The sequence below is a fragment of the Manis pentadactyla genome, chromosome 12, assembly GCF_030020395.1.
Source record: "Manis pentadactyla isolate mManPen7 chromosome 12, mManPen7.hap1, whole genome shotgun sequence".
Classification (NCBI taxonomy): Eukaryota; Metazoa; Chordata; class Mammalia; order Pholidota; family Manidae; genus Manis; species Manis pentadactyla.
Window position 1 is genome coordinate 94,138,871 of NC_080030.1, and position 18,796 is coordinate 94,157,666.

General features: G+C 33.7%; 1 protein-coding gene across 2 annotated transcripts in view; it reads right to left on the reverse strand.

The window, feature by feature from the left end:
- Positions 1 to 468: 468 nt before the first annotated feature.
- Positions 469 to 18,796, reverse strand: part of MAP3K7 (mitogen-activated protein kinase kinase kinase 7) — a 75,116-nt gene continuing 56,788 nt past the window's right edge. For both annotated transcript variants that reach the window (XM_036896832.2, XM_036896831.2), the window contains 4 exons: positions 9,001 to 9,106; positions 4,744 to 4,805; positions 3,932 to 4,047; positions 469 to 2,176 (listed from right to left, as the gene is read on the reverse strand). In XM_036896832.2, coding sequence (XP_036752727.1) covers positions 1,996 to 2,176; positions 3,932 to 4,047; positions 4,744 to 4,805; positions 9,001 to 9,106 — 465 coding nt within the window. In that variant the 3' untranslated portion in view covers positions 469 to 1,995. The remainder of the gene's footprint in view (positions 2,177 to 3,931; positions 4,048 to 4,743; positions 4,806 to 9,000; positions 9,107 to 18,796) is intronic.

An 18,796-nucleotide genomic window follows, 5' to 3' on the forward strand; every position in this document is an offset into this window, starting at 1 on the left:
TAAAACTATTTTCTTCCGTTTACTATTCAGATATTTATATGAAGTGACTGCATGTAATAATAAACAAAAATAATTTTTTTTTGAAGTATGTATAGCAAAAACTCATTAATGACTAGAAATAGAAATCCATAATGCTATATACTTATGTTAAAGTCAGACTTTCGCATCCACACCTGAATATCTGAGATAATTGGAAAAGTCTATACACACTGACGAGGTCCCTCTTGGTGGCGTGACACATGTACATGTGAGCAGCAGTGCTGTGGGTGTATTTAACTTCTCCTTAGCCTGCAACTGTTTTCTGTGCCAATTTTATTTTACTATTAATATAATGAGAACAGTATGACTTTCAACTAGGTGACCAGATTATTTGGGAATGAGAACCCTCCTTTTATTTAAATGAAGTAATAGTAGATATTTATTTACTATAACTTTCTAATGGATTTTAGAGAAGCTGGAAATGACACATTTTAGTACAAACTATCCTTTACCTTTATTGCTTGTATACACAAGAAATACATTATAAAACTCAGTGGGAGAAAGAAACTATAATGGAAGAGAAGTTACTTGATTTATTTAGCATTTTTAAGAATAGTTTTGGTAACTTCTTAGGCCAACTTGCTTATCTGAAATAGAGCAAAACTACAATACAATCATGATAGAATTCTAGTGATCATAGCAATTATGCTTTCAGCTTTCATTTAAAATTTTCTCTTCATAAAACATTAATGCTATGAAAATGAGGGTGATGACATCCTTACTCAAGACACCTTGTACTGGTATCAAAATGTGATATAATACCAACTGAAAAAATAGAGCTTATATATAGTCTTTTATTTCAATGAAGTTTTATTATTTTTATTTTCAAAGTTGGTAGCAAAGTTACTGTTAGCAATATAAATTTCCTCTTTTTTTAAGTGCTGAAATGCCCTTAAAAGTGTTGGAAGGTAACAGGCATTCTAGGATGCAAAGGAAAATCAATTACTCCAATATTGATTAATAGGATAACTGACCAATTTATATTTACTTCTTTAACTTCCTTACTAACTTCTCATTTGCCTGTTTCTTTACTTATTTGGTATTGTAACAGAAATCTAAGCCCGAGGCTTTTAGCTGGAGCAATTATTTCCATTTTCTGTTATTTCTTTTCAGTTTTTCAAATATATAATAAAACAAGCCAATAATCATTGCAGGAAGGAATGATCATTTAAGCTGGATCACGTTCATTTACCTTTTAATTTCATTTAAGAAATATTAATAGTCATAAAAGCTTTACAGTTTCCACACACATACACGCAAACAGAATTAAAAATCTTTAAAATCTTTATACCTTAAGAAAAGATTTCATTTTGTTCAATGTATCAGTCAAATTTTAGTCTAATGAAATACGCTTTTATTAAATACAGCAGCCACCACTTACCTTTAAATATTTTATGGATGGAACTAAGTTCAATCCTGATCCAAGGATGTTGGCATTCAAAGCTCTCACTTTGAACTATTCCTAAAGGTTCTGCATTTCCATAATGTACCACCATTTACTCTAGATTTATAATACCCTGTCTTTAACATGGTATATACCATCTTTTGGAAAAAAAATTGTTTTTTGAGATGAGATACAAGAACAAAATCATTCTTGAGGTTCCACCTCGAAAAAAAAGATGATGTTTGCATATAGCAGCTAGTTTGACCCCCCGTTTTTGTAAGGCGTTCACATAATGAGCATGCATATACTGCCACAGTTCACAGCGTCTGTTGTGAAGTTGAGAACTGCTGCTTATTCAAGTTACAGATGCCCCCATGTTTTGCAAGGGGACAGTTGAAGAGCATGTCCACCATGAGAAAAGGAAAACGATGAAACAAATGCAGCAAATATAGGCAATTGGCATTCAGAACACGCCAAAACGCTAACACTCACGAATTGTCATTGTAAAGATTTTCTTTCCTTAAAAAAAAAGTCTTTCTTTGCATATTTTAAAATTTAGCGGTCCCAGAGAATCATGAAGTGCCCTGTCGCTTTTGCTGCTGACTTCTGATGACCTCTAGTTGTTTTTTGCATTGCTGGTAGTAAGTAGAAAGGCTTTTGTTTTCATCTAAAAGCTTTTTATGCTCCTGTACCAGACGAGATGTATTTTGCTGGTCCTTTTCATCCTGGTCCAGTTCTGCAACTAGTTCTTGCCTAAGAAAAAACAGCATAAGAAAATATACATGATGGAAAAATTCATACCCTAATAGCTGATGAGGGAAGCTCAATTAATTACAATTTTTATTCTGGATCTATCATTATGCATTTTAGGTACCCTACTCAAATATAATTGTGGGCCGAAATGGAAACTATTATCTAGTCTCCTGATATAACCATACAAATATCATAATCCTTTAATCCTTTTAATAAGTAACTGCGCTTTGACAATTAATGAAACAAATGAAATGATATAATAGAAGTTTCAGAAAATTTCATTTGGTATCCCTTCTGTGTAGGAAGGAAGGAAAAAAACTGTGAAGGGCTTTATCTGACTACAGGGAAACACTTGAGGTTTTTATCATTCACATTCTACTTTAAAACTTAAAATATGTTTTTATAGTCACAATCCCATTTAACTACACCATTTGCAAGCTAATTAAGATAGGTATTATCAAATTAAATCTCTTTCCTATTTTAAAACAGTGAAAACAATACAAAGTACTACTTTGAAATTACTCACTTTTGCAAACATTTTCAGGGAGGACCCTCAGAATCTTTTCTAGCCTGACGAACTTTAAGTCTCTTTAATCCGGGAGATATTAAATATTAGCTCCTAAAGTGAGGCTACTGGATATGACTGAATATAACCCAGAAGTTCTCAGAAGAATTTTCTAGGAAGATTTCGCATTTAAAGTATTTAAAACTGATCAATACTGTTATAGTTTTTATGTCCCCCCATTTTTTTTTCTAGCATAGTAGTCCATCAAAAGATTAAAGTATGAAAAAAGCACAGATTAAATGTGTGAAATAAGAAATACAGGTTTTTTCCTTTAATACAAAGTGCCAAAAGTTCCACAGTTCCACAATTTGCACTCTAATATTTATTTCTTATCCAGCCTTTACCTTTAAGATACAAAGTTGAATTCACTTAAATCATTTTATCAATGATTGGAATGAAACTATTCTTTTTCTGGTTTTTGGAAGTACAAACAGAAAACTTTCCACAATTACTTCAGGAAACCAGAACTGTCATTTATTTAGATTAAGACTTATAAAGAGAATCCTACTGCCATATATACATACAGTTACCATGATTTTTTCCTGTTAACACTTCATTTTAATTGCTACCCTAAAAGTCAGCATCAGGGGTATAAAAAATTTCATGAGAGTTATGGTTAAAAAAAAAAACAAGAATGGAAATTATACTGTAACTTTCTTAAGAAAAGAAGGGAGGCGGTCTTTGAAAGTCAGAAAACGTGTGAGCATAAAACTCCCCAGAAAAATACCCATAGGTATGAAATAAAGCCCTCTACTAAGGAATTCTACTGAATATAAACCTGGAAGGAATGTATCTTCAAAAATGTTTCTAAGATAAAGCACAACTGAACATTAGTAAATTAAATTATTTTCCCTATGCCCAAGGAAATAATAAATTTTTATAATAATAAATCTAAGCAGCTTTTGACTTTAAAATTCTGACAACATAAAACATATATTTATGTAGCACAGGTTTATTTTTCTTAGTATTAACATAAGAGAGTCCAAAGGGTTGAGTTTTGCATGACAAACAGCCAAAGGGTGCTTAAAACTTAAAAATGAATATACATAAAAATCTCCAAGTTGGAAATATGCTTAATGATTGATTCTAAAATTTATAAGTTTTCATGTTTTCAAACAACATTGTACCTGAAATATATTGAACTCAAAATACTAATGTGCTTTAATCTTTATTCACAAAAGATAACTTACTTCCTCTGTAGTAACAATGCAATTTCTGTTTGAACTTTCATGTATTCTTGTGCCATTTTACAGTGCTGTTCAAACACTGCCATGGATTCTTTGGAGTTTGGGCATGGTGCTAGAGGCTAAAAATAAATCAGAAATGTTAAAACATTAATTAAATCAAATTTCAGTATCTAGCTGAGAGTTAAGGTACTGTGACATTTTAATAGCATAAAGCAGTAATTCTTTAAATGCAAGTGTTAGACCACACCCTAAAAATCTCAGGGTCCTCCTGTCAGAGTTAGCTCACTTAGATTGACACTTGCTGCTCTGACACTTCGTTGTTAAAGGGAACCATGACTAGAACACTCTTGGCCTCTGAATTTACATTTCATGTTCCTAAACTGTATTATACCAAAAGATATTTACAGCTCTCATACTCATGAGAAGACACAGAAGTGTGTTACTTATATCTTCAGTCACTATGAACATGACAATGTACCACAATTATCTATTAAATAGAAATGAGCTTATAGGAATTCTGAATTTTAATTCACTAAAATTGAAGAGAAAAATGCTATTCCTGGCAGTCTTAAAGATATGGGAATATTTTAAGATGACTGTTAATATAAGAACATATGATTCTGCCAATTAGTTTGACTGACTTAAGTAAGAGAATCGTTCATTTGAACTTGCTTTTTAAAGTTTAAGGAGGCCAACTACAAGCATAAATAAATGAATACGTGACAGACAAGAACACAACCATCAGCTTTAATGATAAATTCTCTAAACTTTTTCTCCAGAGAAAGTAAATATTCACTGAGAAAACACTCCTTTACCTGTAGTTGGTGATCTAGTGTAAGATAAGCCATTGGGATGGAGTTATCTGATCCATTGGTATCTGGAATTCAAGTATGTATTTTATTTACTTTCGGTCATAAGTGATTATAAACAAAAAGCAAGAAAGCATGCATGAAATACTGGTATTTTTTCCCTAAAGCATATAACACGTAAAATAGAAGTTATTGCTCCTGGTAATGAAAGGAGTCTATTTTTGAATTCTCAAGGTAAACGGAGGACACCTTATTACCAGATAATTAGAATGCAGCCATACTCTCATAATTTAAGTTGGCTATAAACTGAATAATACTAAAGCTTGTAAGCCCTTGTTTAATTAAAAACCAAAACAGTGATACAGGACTTACTCAGTCTTCACTGACCCTATCTAATCAAACCCCGTAGCTCTCTTTCCTTGAACATGTTAGGTTTACTATAAGGCTGTGACCACTCTCGTAAAATGAGTGCTCTTTACCTGGGAAGGTGGAAGGCAAGAGACACATTCTACTCCACTGGGTCACCTTTGTTTTATACATATTCTGGCATGAGACTCCTACCCTGCCCCCTAAATGAGAGCTACTGTGGAAAATGAGAGATGACACTGATGGGAGCGCATTAACACACATGAACAGTATGGGAATGGGCTCAAAGTCATACCCAAAACAGTTAAATAGGTTAATTCAAACATCCAGTCAATTTTATCAGACTATTTGAACAGACGGGTTTTGTTTGTATTTCATAAGAGGTAAAACTGCTGTAATAACACACATGCAGCACGTGGTGGGCTCTTCCCAGCATTAACTCATGCCTCCAGAGCCCATGGGGTCACTATGAGGTATCATGCACTTTTCAATTTCAGAAGCAGCCACTTTCCCACTGTACAAACGACCTAAGCAAGTGAACTGTTCAGCCCTTTTGCTGACAAGTAACTCCTTCAAAGAGTGGTGCAGACAAAGGCAAGGTCAGGACGACACAGGGCACTGCATCCGATGCAATAAAAACACTGAGTTTCATGATTCAATCACTTCAGTAGTTTACTGCTGACTGATACTCCAGCCACTGAGAATGTGCTTGCACATTCTAAAAGCTAGAGCTGAATCAAAAGCTAAGCTGAATCAGATCAAATGAGATAATGCATGTAAGGAATCCCATGCAATGCCAGCAACACATGGTGGTGATGGTTATTACTCTTATTCATATTGCCACTGTGATACTACATAAAGAATTGGGAAGGGACTTTAAATAGTCAAGTTTATATTTCAGATTAAGAAAGTAACATTTATTAAATAATGAAGCATGATAAAGAAAGAATAAGAGAGTATTGCCTAGTAGAGCCTTAGTTACTCTAAAGTTATATGCTAACATAAATGCTTTTCTGAAATGGGTAAACAAGAAATACACTTGTTATTTCTCTGACAGACCCTCTCCCTACCCACAACAGTAGTTTTAAACTACTTTCCATAAAATTAAAATTGATTAAAAATGATTTCCCCTGACTTTATTTAATATTAAAAAAAATGAGTGTCTTTAAGGAGTTTTTTCAATTTAACATTTCCACTCCCATTTCTTTCTTCAATGTTTGATACCCGATAAGTACCCTGCATATGATATATACTTCAGAATTAACTATAATAGATCAATGATTCACAGTATTCTGGGAGGTGGGGGGAAAAAAAAGCCCAAGGATTGTGCTATTCAAACAATTAAAGCTCTTTGATGGTAGGGAATTTAAAGGGCCTCTATTGAATTTCATTTTTTTCTTAAGACCAAGTGAGATTTCACTTTCTCACTTATGCTTAAACCAGTATTTAGCTTTTAGTCTCTAATAGTAGTAGCTGATCACAAGATTGTAAGGTTATACCTTAAAAGTTTTGTTTTTTAATGTTTCAATGGCTAATCAAAGTGAAGCTCTCTTCCGGAATGTCAAGACTCATGTTTGTTTGGTTACATTAGGAGAAATATTTTCTGGCCCCTCAAACACAATAGTTATAACCATATCACCTTCTCTAACTATGTGCTTTCTTCATGTGGAATGCTGTCTTCTTTCTGCTTTATGACTACAGAACACGTCTCACTATTTTACAAAAAAGTTGCAGAGTATGTCAGGTCTTTTCTAATTGATTTCTCAAGTATTAAAACACTCAGCTTGTACTGCAAATTTAGCAGTTTATTCTATAGCATGAGTTTATTTTTAAAGTATATTATGACTCTATAGTCAGACTGCAGGCAATGGGCCATGCCTTATATTTCTATCTTTACAAAGTACTAAGCACAGGAGAAACTCTTCAGTGAGCTTCCCCCCACCCGCACCCGTGGCTCCCTCTACTGGGACTAGGCATTTCTCTCTCTCTCTAGCTGTTCTTGGGTATATGTCTTTCTTTATCTCCATTGTTATAAATAGAAACCCAAGAACACTCAATAAATGCTATGATTTTTAAATTGTTATGCTCTTTTTCTCTGAAAGTACAAAGAAACCTCTTCACTTTTAAACTTAAAAAAATATAATTAATTGGTTAACTTACGAATGCACTTCTCATTTTCCCAAGTCAGTGGGCTTTCAAAGAAAAATGCTTTCCCTATCTCTTCACTGTAATTTATTCTACTTGCTTATCAATATTTTTCTTAGAGATAGTACAATAGTGATCCTCACTAATTATAAATTTAAACCAGAGTCACTTCTGAAGTTGTATTCAAATTATTTAAAAATGATAATCACCTCTTTGCCATACACTTCAAGGCAAAGACCAAATCCAGCTGATGTTGCAGTATGGACCTAGATATGATTTCTAGCTATTGATGATTTTGTGGCATTTTAGGCCCCAGGAGAGAAAAACATGAGGTGGAGGTTGAAAGGGTGGAGAACACATGAAGTGGAAACATGGCAGTGAAATGAGGGGGACAGAAGAGAAATTTGATTTCCTCTTAAGAACACACAATCTGCCATCTGTTGACTGGCATGTCTACGTTAGATACATCTAGGCTGAGGTTAAGAGGCCCTGCTAGGCTGAGTACCAGGTGTAGGCCATGCTGTCATGTCAGGGTGAGTACTAACTCGCCAGAGGGCTTAGGAACTAAAAAGAGGTGGTATTACCTAAATGTTAATGGTTAGTCCCTGTCTATCTCTGAGAAGCAGCATGTCACGGTGAATTCTGCACATGTGCTGAGTGGTTGGTGAATGTTCTGGGCAATCCCAGGTTGGGCTGTCTTGGAGGAATTTTTGTCACCACTAAATTTAAACTTACTAAAACGAGAGAGTACACCCCTGGCTAAACACAGTTCTCTCTTACATGACACAGAAAAGCCACCAAGTTAATTTTTTAAATTAAATTATGAACTTGACTAAACCATGTCAAGTAACTATAAAAACTTGTAAACTGTATTTTAGTTTGTAAAGACAGAAGGCTGATTTTTAAATTTCAATTTAATTGCCACTACTAATACAGGTGATCTTATATAAAATCCCAAATGCTTGATTTTCCAAGGTCTAAGAGATCAGCTTTCTTTCTCTGACAATAATTAACATGCAAATAATAACTTTTATAAAAGCATGCTGCTGAATATTTATCAAGGTACTCTCCTAATACTATGGAAAAATTAATTCCATTACAGTATATAATTTCCTACTTGCTTATAATAAAACTATTTCATCATTAGATTTTAATACTAACATTTTGACTGGTTAAGTTACTTATGTTAGAGAGTTTTAATAACTCTGAACAGGCTTTTAAAGGTCTATTGAACAGAATATTTATGTAACTGAAATGCAGTCTTCCTATCAGTTAAAAATTACACAATTGTAAATGATCGGAAATTTTTTTCTCACTAAAGTATATGATATTTTGTGGCTTTAAAACAAAAGACTATGATGAAGATAATTATTTTTACAATTCTGGTAATTTTAGTTATTTAAAAGATAATGACTTTCTTCCATTGTCCAGTAGGATGGATCATGACAGGAAATTCACAGACTGAAGTATCAAGAATGTAGTATTTTCCTATCTGGAAAGACCCCAAAACAAACTATTTTCAAAGCACATGTTTAGTAGCTTGAAGGAAAAATTGTGGAGGGTAAAATCGTTTCTGTCTCAGTATTCAAAAAAGACATTTTTAAGTTTATTGCTAAATATTTGATTTTACTAATATGAAAATATAGACTACTGTATAATGCTTGCCTTTGTAAATAATAGAGTAATGACACACTAACTGAAAATAAACATGATGCATTCAACTTCTTAATTAGCAGGAAATAAACTGGTCACCTGCGGAATCATCAGGGGTCCACGGATGACTTCGGGCTGGCTTTTCTGAGGTTGGTCCTGAGGTAGTGATCATTCTGATGCTTGGACTGGATGACCTACTGCTCACCTGTAGGAAAAAAGTGAAAGGAGGAACAAAATGGGATATTTATTGAAAAAAAAAAAAACCCAAACAAAGAAAATTTCCATTATACAGGCTTCCATTTCTATCAGTAGAGGTCCTGAAACACTCCTGTAAAAAACAAATCATTGTCTAAGAAATATAAATCTACAAAATACACACACACACATAAAACTTATATGCACTAATACCTCATACCTCTTAAAAACTGAAGGGCTTGCAAAATATAAGAGAAATGCTTAGACCAGAAATAAAGCAGAACCAGGAGTCTAGTAAATGCTTATGCTGCTAGCCCTGGGAATTTCAGCTGAACATCAATGGCCTAGAACTTTCATTTTTAACTGCCTGATTCACTCAGAGGAACAGGTATAAAGTCTTGGGTCTCTGTAGGATGGAAGTATGACTGGAGAACTCTCTTCCTTAAAGCTAAAATGCAAGAAAGCCTTCACTTTCAGGATAAGAGTGAACTAGGGAAAAAAATCTACCCTATAAAACCAGACAGCAAGTAGTTCATCCATTTTGGTAGTGCCTTTGCGTGGAGGGGAGACAATGTATCTGCTCTGAATCCATAAAAAATGTCCAGAATTGATGGAAGGCGTAACAAATCCCAAGCAGAAAAAATTAGAGGAAACCTACACTATTGAGTTATACAAGGGTCATGTTATAGTGAAATCCTAGAAAACAAAGGAAAGTAGAAGACAGTAAAAAGCAGCCAGAGAGAAAAAGAGATTATCCACAAAAGAATACTAGTAAGATATTCAACAGCAACAAAGGAAGCCAGAAGTGTAATATTTTCAAAATATTTTCAAAAGTTTGAAATATTACAAAATAACTAACTGGCAAGCTAGAAATGCTTAACCAACAAAAGTGTTTAAGAATAAGGATAAAATTACATTCTCAGATGAGCAAAAACTAGTGTACCACAGACAGATCTTTACCATAAAAATTTCTAAAGCATGTACTTTAAGGGGAGGAAAAACTTTTCCCTGATGGAGGGGCCAACTTGCAATCAGGAATACTGGTAAACACAAGGATGAATCTATACTCCGAAACTATTAAATGATGGAAACAAAGAGTAATTTATAGAATTACTAAACAAATAAGGTGAAATAAAGAATCTGAGTAATAATAGCATAAGCAAGAGAAGCACAGAGTTAAAAATCCTTATATAGTTCAGGATGAGGGTAAAGACACTAACTTTTAAGTTGGGCTGAATGTTAAAATTTCCTAGGTATTACTGAAAGTAGTAACACATATAACTCCCAAATCAGAGAGAAAAATGACAGAATGAGAAATACACTTTCAATTGGAAGGAAGTGCAAAAAAGGAGAAAAAAAGAAATAACAGAAAGCCTAAGAGGAAGTAAACTTATCAGTAACCATAATAAACTTAAATGAATTAAACTCTCCAGTTTAGATATTTTAAAAATCAGAATGTCAGGCTGGATTAAATGCATATTTATATAAGAGACCTATCTAATTGAGAGAGAGACAGAAAATGAAGTTAAAGGATGAAAAGAGATAACCAGGCAGAAAGTACCCAAAATAGAATCATGTTTTTAGTATCAGAGAGAATACATCTAGGGAAAAATAAAAAATTTACTAGTGAGAAGTGAAACAATGGTGATTCAGTTGAGAACACATCATCATTTATATGCTGTACCCATCACAATATATGCGGTACTTATAGCTTCCAAAGAAATCAAGCAATAAAACTGCAAGGAGAGGGAGGCACATTCACTATCACATTGAGGCGCTTTAATATTCCTCTGTAAATGGTGTCTAAAAACAGACCAAAAAACAATGAAAACAGAGTAAAACCTGAACCCCAAGAGAAGCAGGCTTGACCTAAAGGTATGCATGAATCCTATGCCTAAACATTGGAGAATATGCATTCCTTTGGAGCACCTATGGACATTTATGCAAACTCATCATGTATTAAGCTATAAAGCAAATCTCAAAGTTTAAGAAAATGTAGTACATCAATCATATCTTTTTGTACTGACTCAAAATTAACCTTAAAAATCCTAAATGTTTAGACATTTAAAAACACTTTAAAATCACTCACTGATCAAAGAAACCAAATTTGAACCGAATTTTACATGAATAATGCTAAAACTTGTGGGATTCAACACTTAAGAGGCATTTAGAGAAAAAACTATTTTATTCTAAATATTTATATGAAAAAATCAGGAGAGACAACTTACAAGCAAGGGATTTAATTTACGTAGTCAGAAAAAGAATCAAGGATTATAAGCCTCCCGCAAGAGACAAAATAAGAATGAGAGAATATTACAAAAATTTTGTAGTTAGTAAAAACACACGAACCAACCCAAAAAGCCTTAACAAGCAACAAATTAGACACATAAATCACCAAAATTTCTATATATAATAGAAAATGTCAAGTCCAAAGGGTTTCACAGGTGAGGTCTAGCCAACACTGAAGAAAAGACATTTTCCATGTTAAAGAAATTATTCTAGGGAAAAAAAAAAAACTTTGACTCATTCTGTGAAAGCAGTAAAACAGATCAGTAAACAAAGACAATGTAAGAAAAACTACCAACTTCACTTTTGAAAATAGATGCAAAAGACAAAAGTCCTAAAGAATTATATTAGCTAATGAAATTTAATGAAATCATTAAAAAAAAAAGCTGAAGTTATCCTACAAATGAAAAGATGATATTAGGAATTCTAAATTAATCTTATTACTAATCTATGAATTAATCCAATTTATCACATTAACAGAATAAAGGAGAAAAACCTCAACAGTTGTATATAACATCTGACAAAACTTAATATCCATTTATGAAACTTACACTTACCAAACTTATATCCCATTTAAGAGAAGAGAATTTCTTAACTAGATAAAGGGTATTCATAAAAAAGTCTAGAAATGTGATATATGATAGAAAATGGCATTGTGGTCTGGTGGGAGGCTGACAGGTCACAAGTTAGGAATATACAGAGAGACAGGAATTGATCATATTCCATTTCTTAAGTTGGGTGGTAGGTTTAGAGGTATTCATTTTATATTAGGTTTCATAACTTACATATTACCTATATCCTTGTCTGTGTATTACTATTTCATATATTAAAAACTCTTGAAGGGCATATAAACTAAAATGCATTTCACAGGATTTTTTTTTTAAAAGCACCTTTTTTCTTAAAATGTTACTGAATACACCCAACAGGAACTCACAAAGAATATGTTGTTATATAAAGTAGAAAAATAAAAACATACAGATTCATAAAAAATCCGATGTTCACTTTCAATATGTAAACATAGAAACACCAAATTAAAGACTACGTCAAGTAAAATAAGAGTTAATGTAATGGTGAAAAGTACTCTTGATTAGAAACTAGTTGATGTGAGTTCAATTATCGTACAATGTCTGATTTAGTTTACTCTAAGAAAGTGTTGCTTTCTTTATGCGCAAAGGGGTTGAGTTGGGTTAAGGATGCGATGACTTTTATTGCTTCATCTGGTGCTAAAATTTACAATTTCACAGATAAAATCGTACAGTAATTTTGAAGGAATGAAAAACTGATGGAATATTACTTTCATTCTGGTTACCTACTGAAATTGCTTCATAACTTTTGGAGTTCTATACCATAACTTTCAACTCTGAATCACATTGGCCATTCCAAAACCTTAGTTCATTCATGGCACGCCCATAAAGGTGCCCTGCACATCATGACGCTCATTCTGTTCTCTTCCTTGCTAATTCCCCTCCATCCTGTAAACCCACTGAGGTTCCCTTGAACATTATGTGCTCATTCTTGCTACACAAAGCCAGACCCTGTGTTTGAGGATGAGGAGTGCCTAGCAGTGTGCAGAAGCCAACATGTTCATTTATTATTTGTTATTGGATCAGTTCTGAAATTCTCACCCTGGCTCTCCTGACCCTCCACTGGCAGGTTTATCTTATCTATCCAAATTGTCTCCTCTGACATCTCTTATGCCCTTGTTTCCCTCCCTGCTATTAATCTGGACCCCATATTCATTTAATGATAATATGGTTTTGTGTAAAAAGCATGCACAAAGCTATACAAAACTGCCACTTCTGTAGGTCAAATATCAGCAAATTCACATGACTTAGTCTAATACTTTGGACAGCTGGATTTAAATCTCAGTTCTGCCATTTTTAGCTGTGTGAACTTGAACAAGTAATTCAGCCTCTCTGAGCCTGAGGCTGCTCATTCACCAAGTCTGGATGAGAAGGAGTAGTAACAGTTAAGAACTCAGGTCCCTAGAGACAATACAGTCCAGAGTTTGAGTTTCCGGTCTGCCATTGACTACAATCTCTAAGACTCAACAGTAAAATGAGGTATTATCTACCTCATCAGGCTGTCAAAAAAAACAAATGAAATAATGTACCTGGAGTGTCCTGACACGATAAAAATGCTCCCTAAATGGCATTAAGCTGTTGTAAATATAAGATGGGAATATGAGTAGACTTGTAGCACCTAACAATTCCGTCTAGATCAAAATCACAGTTCTTATAAACATATTCAGTGACACAACCCTTTCACAAAGACATTTTTCTCCTTTGAATTTTGGCTGTATTTTCAGTTCATTCCTACAGAAACTTCAACTTGAGCCAGAAATGCTTTATATACTCTCAGTGTCTGTGATTCAACAAAAGCATTACAGTCTCCTAAGGGTAGAGATCATGTGTACTTTTATATTGTGTATCTCGGGATTTAGGAAATTGCTGAATATACAATAACCACATAAATAAATACTCATTGAATAAAATAACATAAGCTGTTGGCACTCAGGTATAAGACTGGTGCCTAGGCTTATTTACTTTTTGTATATAAAAATAAGAATACATACCAAAGAGAACCAATGATGAAATATGTCTTACTTTTAGGATGCTGTTACCCTTGGTAAAACAAGTACAGATATTATTGCATTATTCCCGAGTCCTTTCAACCTTTGACTCAAAGGAAGTCTTGATTAGTAAGAGTGCAATGATTTGACCATAGTTATAATAGTTTTGAGACATTAAACAAGATACAAGTAAGAATTATAAGAAATATGAAGTATAAGAATGGATCTTTTATATTAAAAAAAGGCCCAGTGAATATCTGTCATATTCAAATAAATAATTGTATTTGGACCTAGTGTGATTCATAGTCTTCTTTAAGTTTAAATATTTCCCAAGAGAGTTCTTTGCTACTTATTATTTCTTTTCACTTTCTACTTTCAAGAAACTCTTAGCACCTCATGTACATACTCTTGTTTTACTTGAGATTTCCTACTGCTATAAAACTAAATAAGGCTAACATTTGTAGGTCACATTTCTTTAAAGCTACAGGAAAAGCTATGAGTTAAATTTAAATCCATAAATTAACGAAATAAATCTTTATATTTCAAAGAATTAGTACATAATATGCTAAGCTGTTAGTATAAAAAACTACAGAAATATTTAAAAATAAGCTTTAACTGTATTTTGAATACCTGAAAAATAAAAAGGAATAAATAGGAACAGGTAATACCTAACATAAAAAAGGAAATCAAACTAGTTTGTGGGTTAAATTTACATTATTGCTTACAACTTAATACAGAAGAAGTCTTATTTTACAGTAGCTATTTAAAAAAAAATCACTAGTAAAATTCTGATGGCCAAAAATACTCTCAAACTATAAAACTCACTTGGGTTGCTCCCTCCTTTAAGACATTTACAATGACTTTATTCTCATATAAACTGAAAAGTTTAAGAGAGACATAGGAATTGAACTTAGCACAAGGGTCATATATGAAAAGGGGTCACAAGAGTACAGAAACGCCACACAGCAATTTAAGGCAACAGAGAATATTGAGTCATATCTAAACCACAGAGGCGAGTAACTATCAGTAGACATGAACCACAATTGGACTTTGACAAGGACTTCATCTCCGTATTTATAAAAAGGAATTGGGAGCTATTTTACAGACCAAAACAAAGCTTTGCTTTTAATGTCTCACCTGAAAGACTGGGAAAATATTTTCGTAAGTCAAGAATATATGGCCAGTGCTACTATTTAGAATGACATTTAAAAGCTATTTAAAACACTCAGAAGTCTTCTTAGTTGCTAAAATTACACATGCACAAATTAGAGGTTAAATGTTAATTTATATGATATTCTTGCTGAAGTAACATTTGAGTAGTATAAATATTAAAAGAAATGATATCAGTTGGTAATGTGGATTTATAAGGAAACTTCCTCCATTATGAGTCACAGAGAATTCAATCAAATCTACACATGACAGGGTATACTGAAAACATTCTTTCTAATCCAAGGGTAAAGCTCAATCTAATTCTGGCTTCACTGTAGTTCATTAGTAGGGAATTCTAGATTTTATTATTCTTACGTGGCTTTTAAATTCTCCAACAGAAAAGCAGACTATGAACCAGGCAATATTTAAAACTATTAGGTAAGCTTCCTATTTAGAGCTTTAAGAGAAATTACTTACACTAAAGAAGATTGAGAATGGACAAAAGAAATAGTGTAAGTTATTTCCCTTAAATAAAAAACAATGAATGATGATATATCTCTTGATATGTGATAAAAGGCCTTTAAGGCAAATACTTTCTATGAGCCTTGACAGAAGCTTCTATGATACACAAAAGAATGCCAATGGATTTTACTTCTTTTCAAATGCTATTTTTGTTTTATTTCTGGACGGTAATACACTATAGTGAGAACAAGGAAGTGTTAAGAGCCCTGCGAGGCACACTCTGGGGAGGCAGGTATACAACATTAAGCATCTACTGTATGTCTGGTATTTTCACACGTTTTAAGTCCGAGGGGTAGGTGTTATGGTCCCCACTGGTAGGTAAGGTTCCTGAAGCTCAGGGAAATAAAGGAACTTGTCCAATGTCCTGTCTGACTAGTAAAAGTAGACTCTAAAATCCATATTGAAATACACTATGTCCAGTTCTCTAAATAATCACAATTGTAGAGATTTTTCACTGACTACAGCCCCTTGAAGAATAATCTAGAAAATGGATCTATACTGTATACAATTCCAGAAGGGGAATACAGGTATACATGAGAAGGTGTTATTTAAGTGAAACTTAGAATGGCTCACCCAGACGTATAAACAATAAATTTATATAATCATTTGTAGAATTTGCTATTAAGGTGATTTGCCTTGCTAAACAGTATGATGCAGGTAAACTTATCATCACTGAAAACTATTTAAATGATTAATGACGATGTAGACTATCAAGAAGCCCAAACATTTGAAACTGAAGAGAGCTAGATTACTTTAGCACATTACATTGTTTTAAATTCAAGATGGAATGACAGAGTTTGTGTGCTTTGGAATCAGATCTGGATTCAAAACTTGGTTATAGCAATTATTGGCAGTGTTTAGGTGAGTTAAGAGCCTTAGGTAAGTTTCTCTAATCCTCAGTTTATCCACCCACAGAATGAGGAAAATAAAAAGTACCAAATTTATAAGGTTAAGATTTAGATAGCAATTAAAGGCCTGATTGGCAGAACGTTGGTACATAATAAATGGCAGCTGTAATTACTGTAGTTCTCTAACTGATCTGGGCCTCAAGTCTGGTCTGTGCAAATAACATCCTTAGGGACTGAGCCCTCTTGGTATTGTCAGTGCTCCCAACCAAAGACCTCCAGGAACACCCCTGTAGTGGTATGAGTTGGGTTTAGTATCTGCTGCAGTGAAGCAGAATGCTCACCACAGGGCACTACAGCCTGTCTCATTACGAGGGCTTGCAAAGAGCTTATGACAGGATTTGGGTTTTTGTTGAGTGATTCTGGGGATGCTCCAAGGAAGAAGGGGTTCACTCTAGATTAGCTACTATCAAAAAGTAGGAGCAGTTCTACAGGGAGGACAGACCAGTGTGAAGATGAAGCCGCAACTGGTAAAGCAGCAGCAGTCACTCAGGCACCTGGGAAAGGGTGATGTTCAGTGGGTGGCAGTGACCTTGTTTTTGTCTGTGCTTAGGTAACACTATAAAACGGTCTTGTTTTGTCTCATTTTATTATGGTCTCAGCATAACCTTGTCTATTGGTGTTCTGAGAAATTGTTTATGTCCAATTTCTAACAACACTGAAGCTTCAGTGTCAGATCAGTTTCTGGATATCAGGGGCTGTTCTTTATTTTCTCAGTATCTTTTCAAAGTATCTAGTAGGCCAGATCTATTGTGCATTCTTAATAAACTTCCAGAATTAATTTAAAACTGAGTTGTATTATTGTAAAGATGCACTCTTTTAGACAAATACAGCTGTTTTAATAAAGAAGCTTGCTTCATTCAGTATTACCCACAATAGAAATGGTGGTATAAAAACAACCAGCTTAATTTTAGTTTACAGATGAAAAGCCTAAGAGATTTTAAGATCAGTCTCAAATCAAGAGTTAAGGTTCAAACTCTAGTCAGTTCACTTTCCTCTATGAAATGTAGTATCAAACTTTACCACTGAATTTTTTCTTTCTATGATGACTGTACTGGTGGGCACGTTATTTTCTTCATGTTCTTTATCAATTTCCAAGGCCAAAGCAAACAAACAAACAAACAAAAACCTCATGCATTGGTTTAATCACTGCTCAGTCAGACTTTAAAAAGAACTACATCTTCAATTTAAAAAATCCACAGTGTGATTATTTTCTTCTTCAAATCATGAATGTTATTTTCAAGAGTAATTAAGAAGATTTAATGGTCATTTACCATAATATTTTCAGGGAAAATGTTTTCATAATACATTAGGATTACTGTTTGCAATTCTTATCCCAAACCAGGTATTAGGCAGTTTGTAATAGTAAGCATCTGAAAGAGCCAATCAATTTTAAAAAGTGGCCATACAATGGCTACATATCACCTGTTTTAGAACAGGTTTTACTGCCATACCAAGCTCCCCCTCACTCCAAGTCTTTTGGGCTAGTCCCTGGCAATTCATGCAAATGACTGTTCCATAAGCATAGGCTGCCTCAGTTCCAGTGTTTTACTAGTAAGTAAAACACTGAAGGTAATGAAATGAAAAGGGTAACAATCATACGCTCATGTGATACAGACCTTGTGAGGCAATAAGTAAGGCCTGGTTCAATTCAGTTCAGTCTTAAATTATAGCAATGCCTTTATTACACAGAACAGAGAGAGGCACTGGCCCTAGCAGGTGGTCCAGCACTGTCTGGGAGCAAGTTTCTTGTTCTTAGCCAAAGGGAGAACACTTGGCTAGAGTTTCTCATAACTGGAATATCACTGGCAATAGTAAACAGAGTTAAAAAGACTGAGCTCATCAAGCCTGTAAGGAATCAAAGCAAATACCAGATGTCAAACTATCTGTTCCTAAAATCCCTGATTAATACCTTAAGTATTTGAGGGGGAGGAAATGGGACACTTCATTCAAAAGCTCTGGGGTCTCATAAAAACAGATACACTGAAAAAACTATTAAATAAATGAAATAAAATGATTGTATTTTTTATAATACCTTCAGACTTAGGGTCACTTAATATCATAAAATATATAATAAATTAATGTTATGTATATCTATTTTGTTTGCATATCTGTGTTTGTGTATGTGTCTGAGTGAGTGTATAGGCACTGTGAGAAAAATATTTCCAGATATGAATGAAGACTAAGGGTATTTATCATTTAAATATATCAAGTGGTATTTGTTAATTTAGTTAAGCTGATGGCTTTCAAGTTTTTACTAATGACC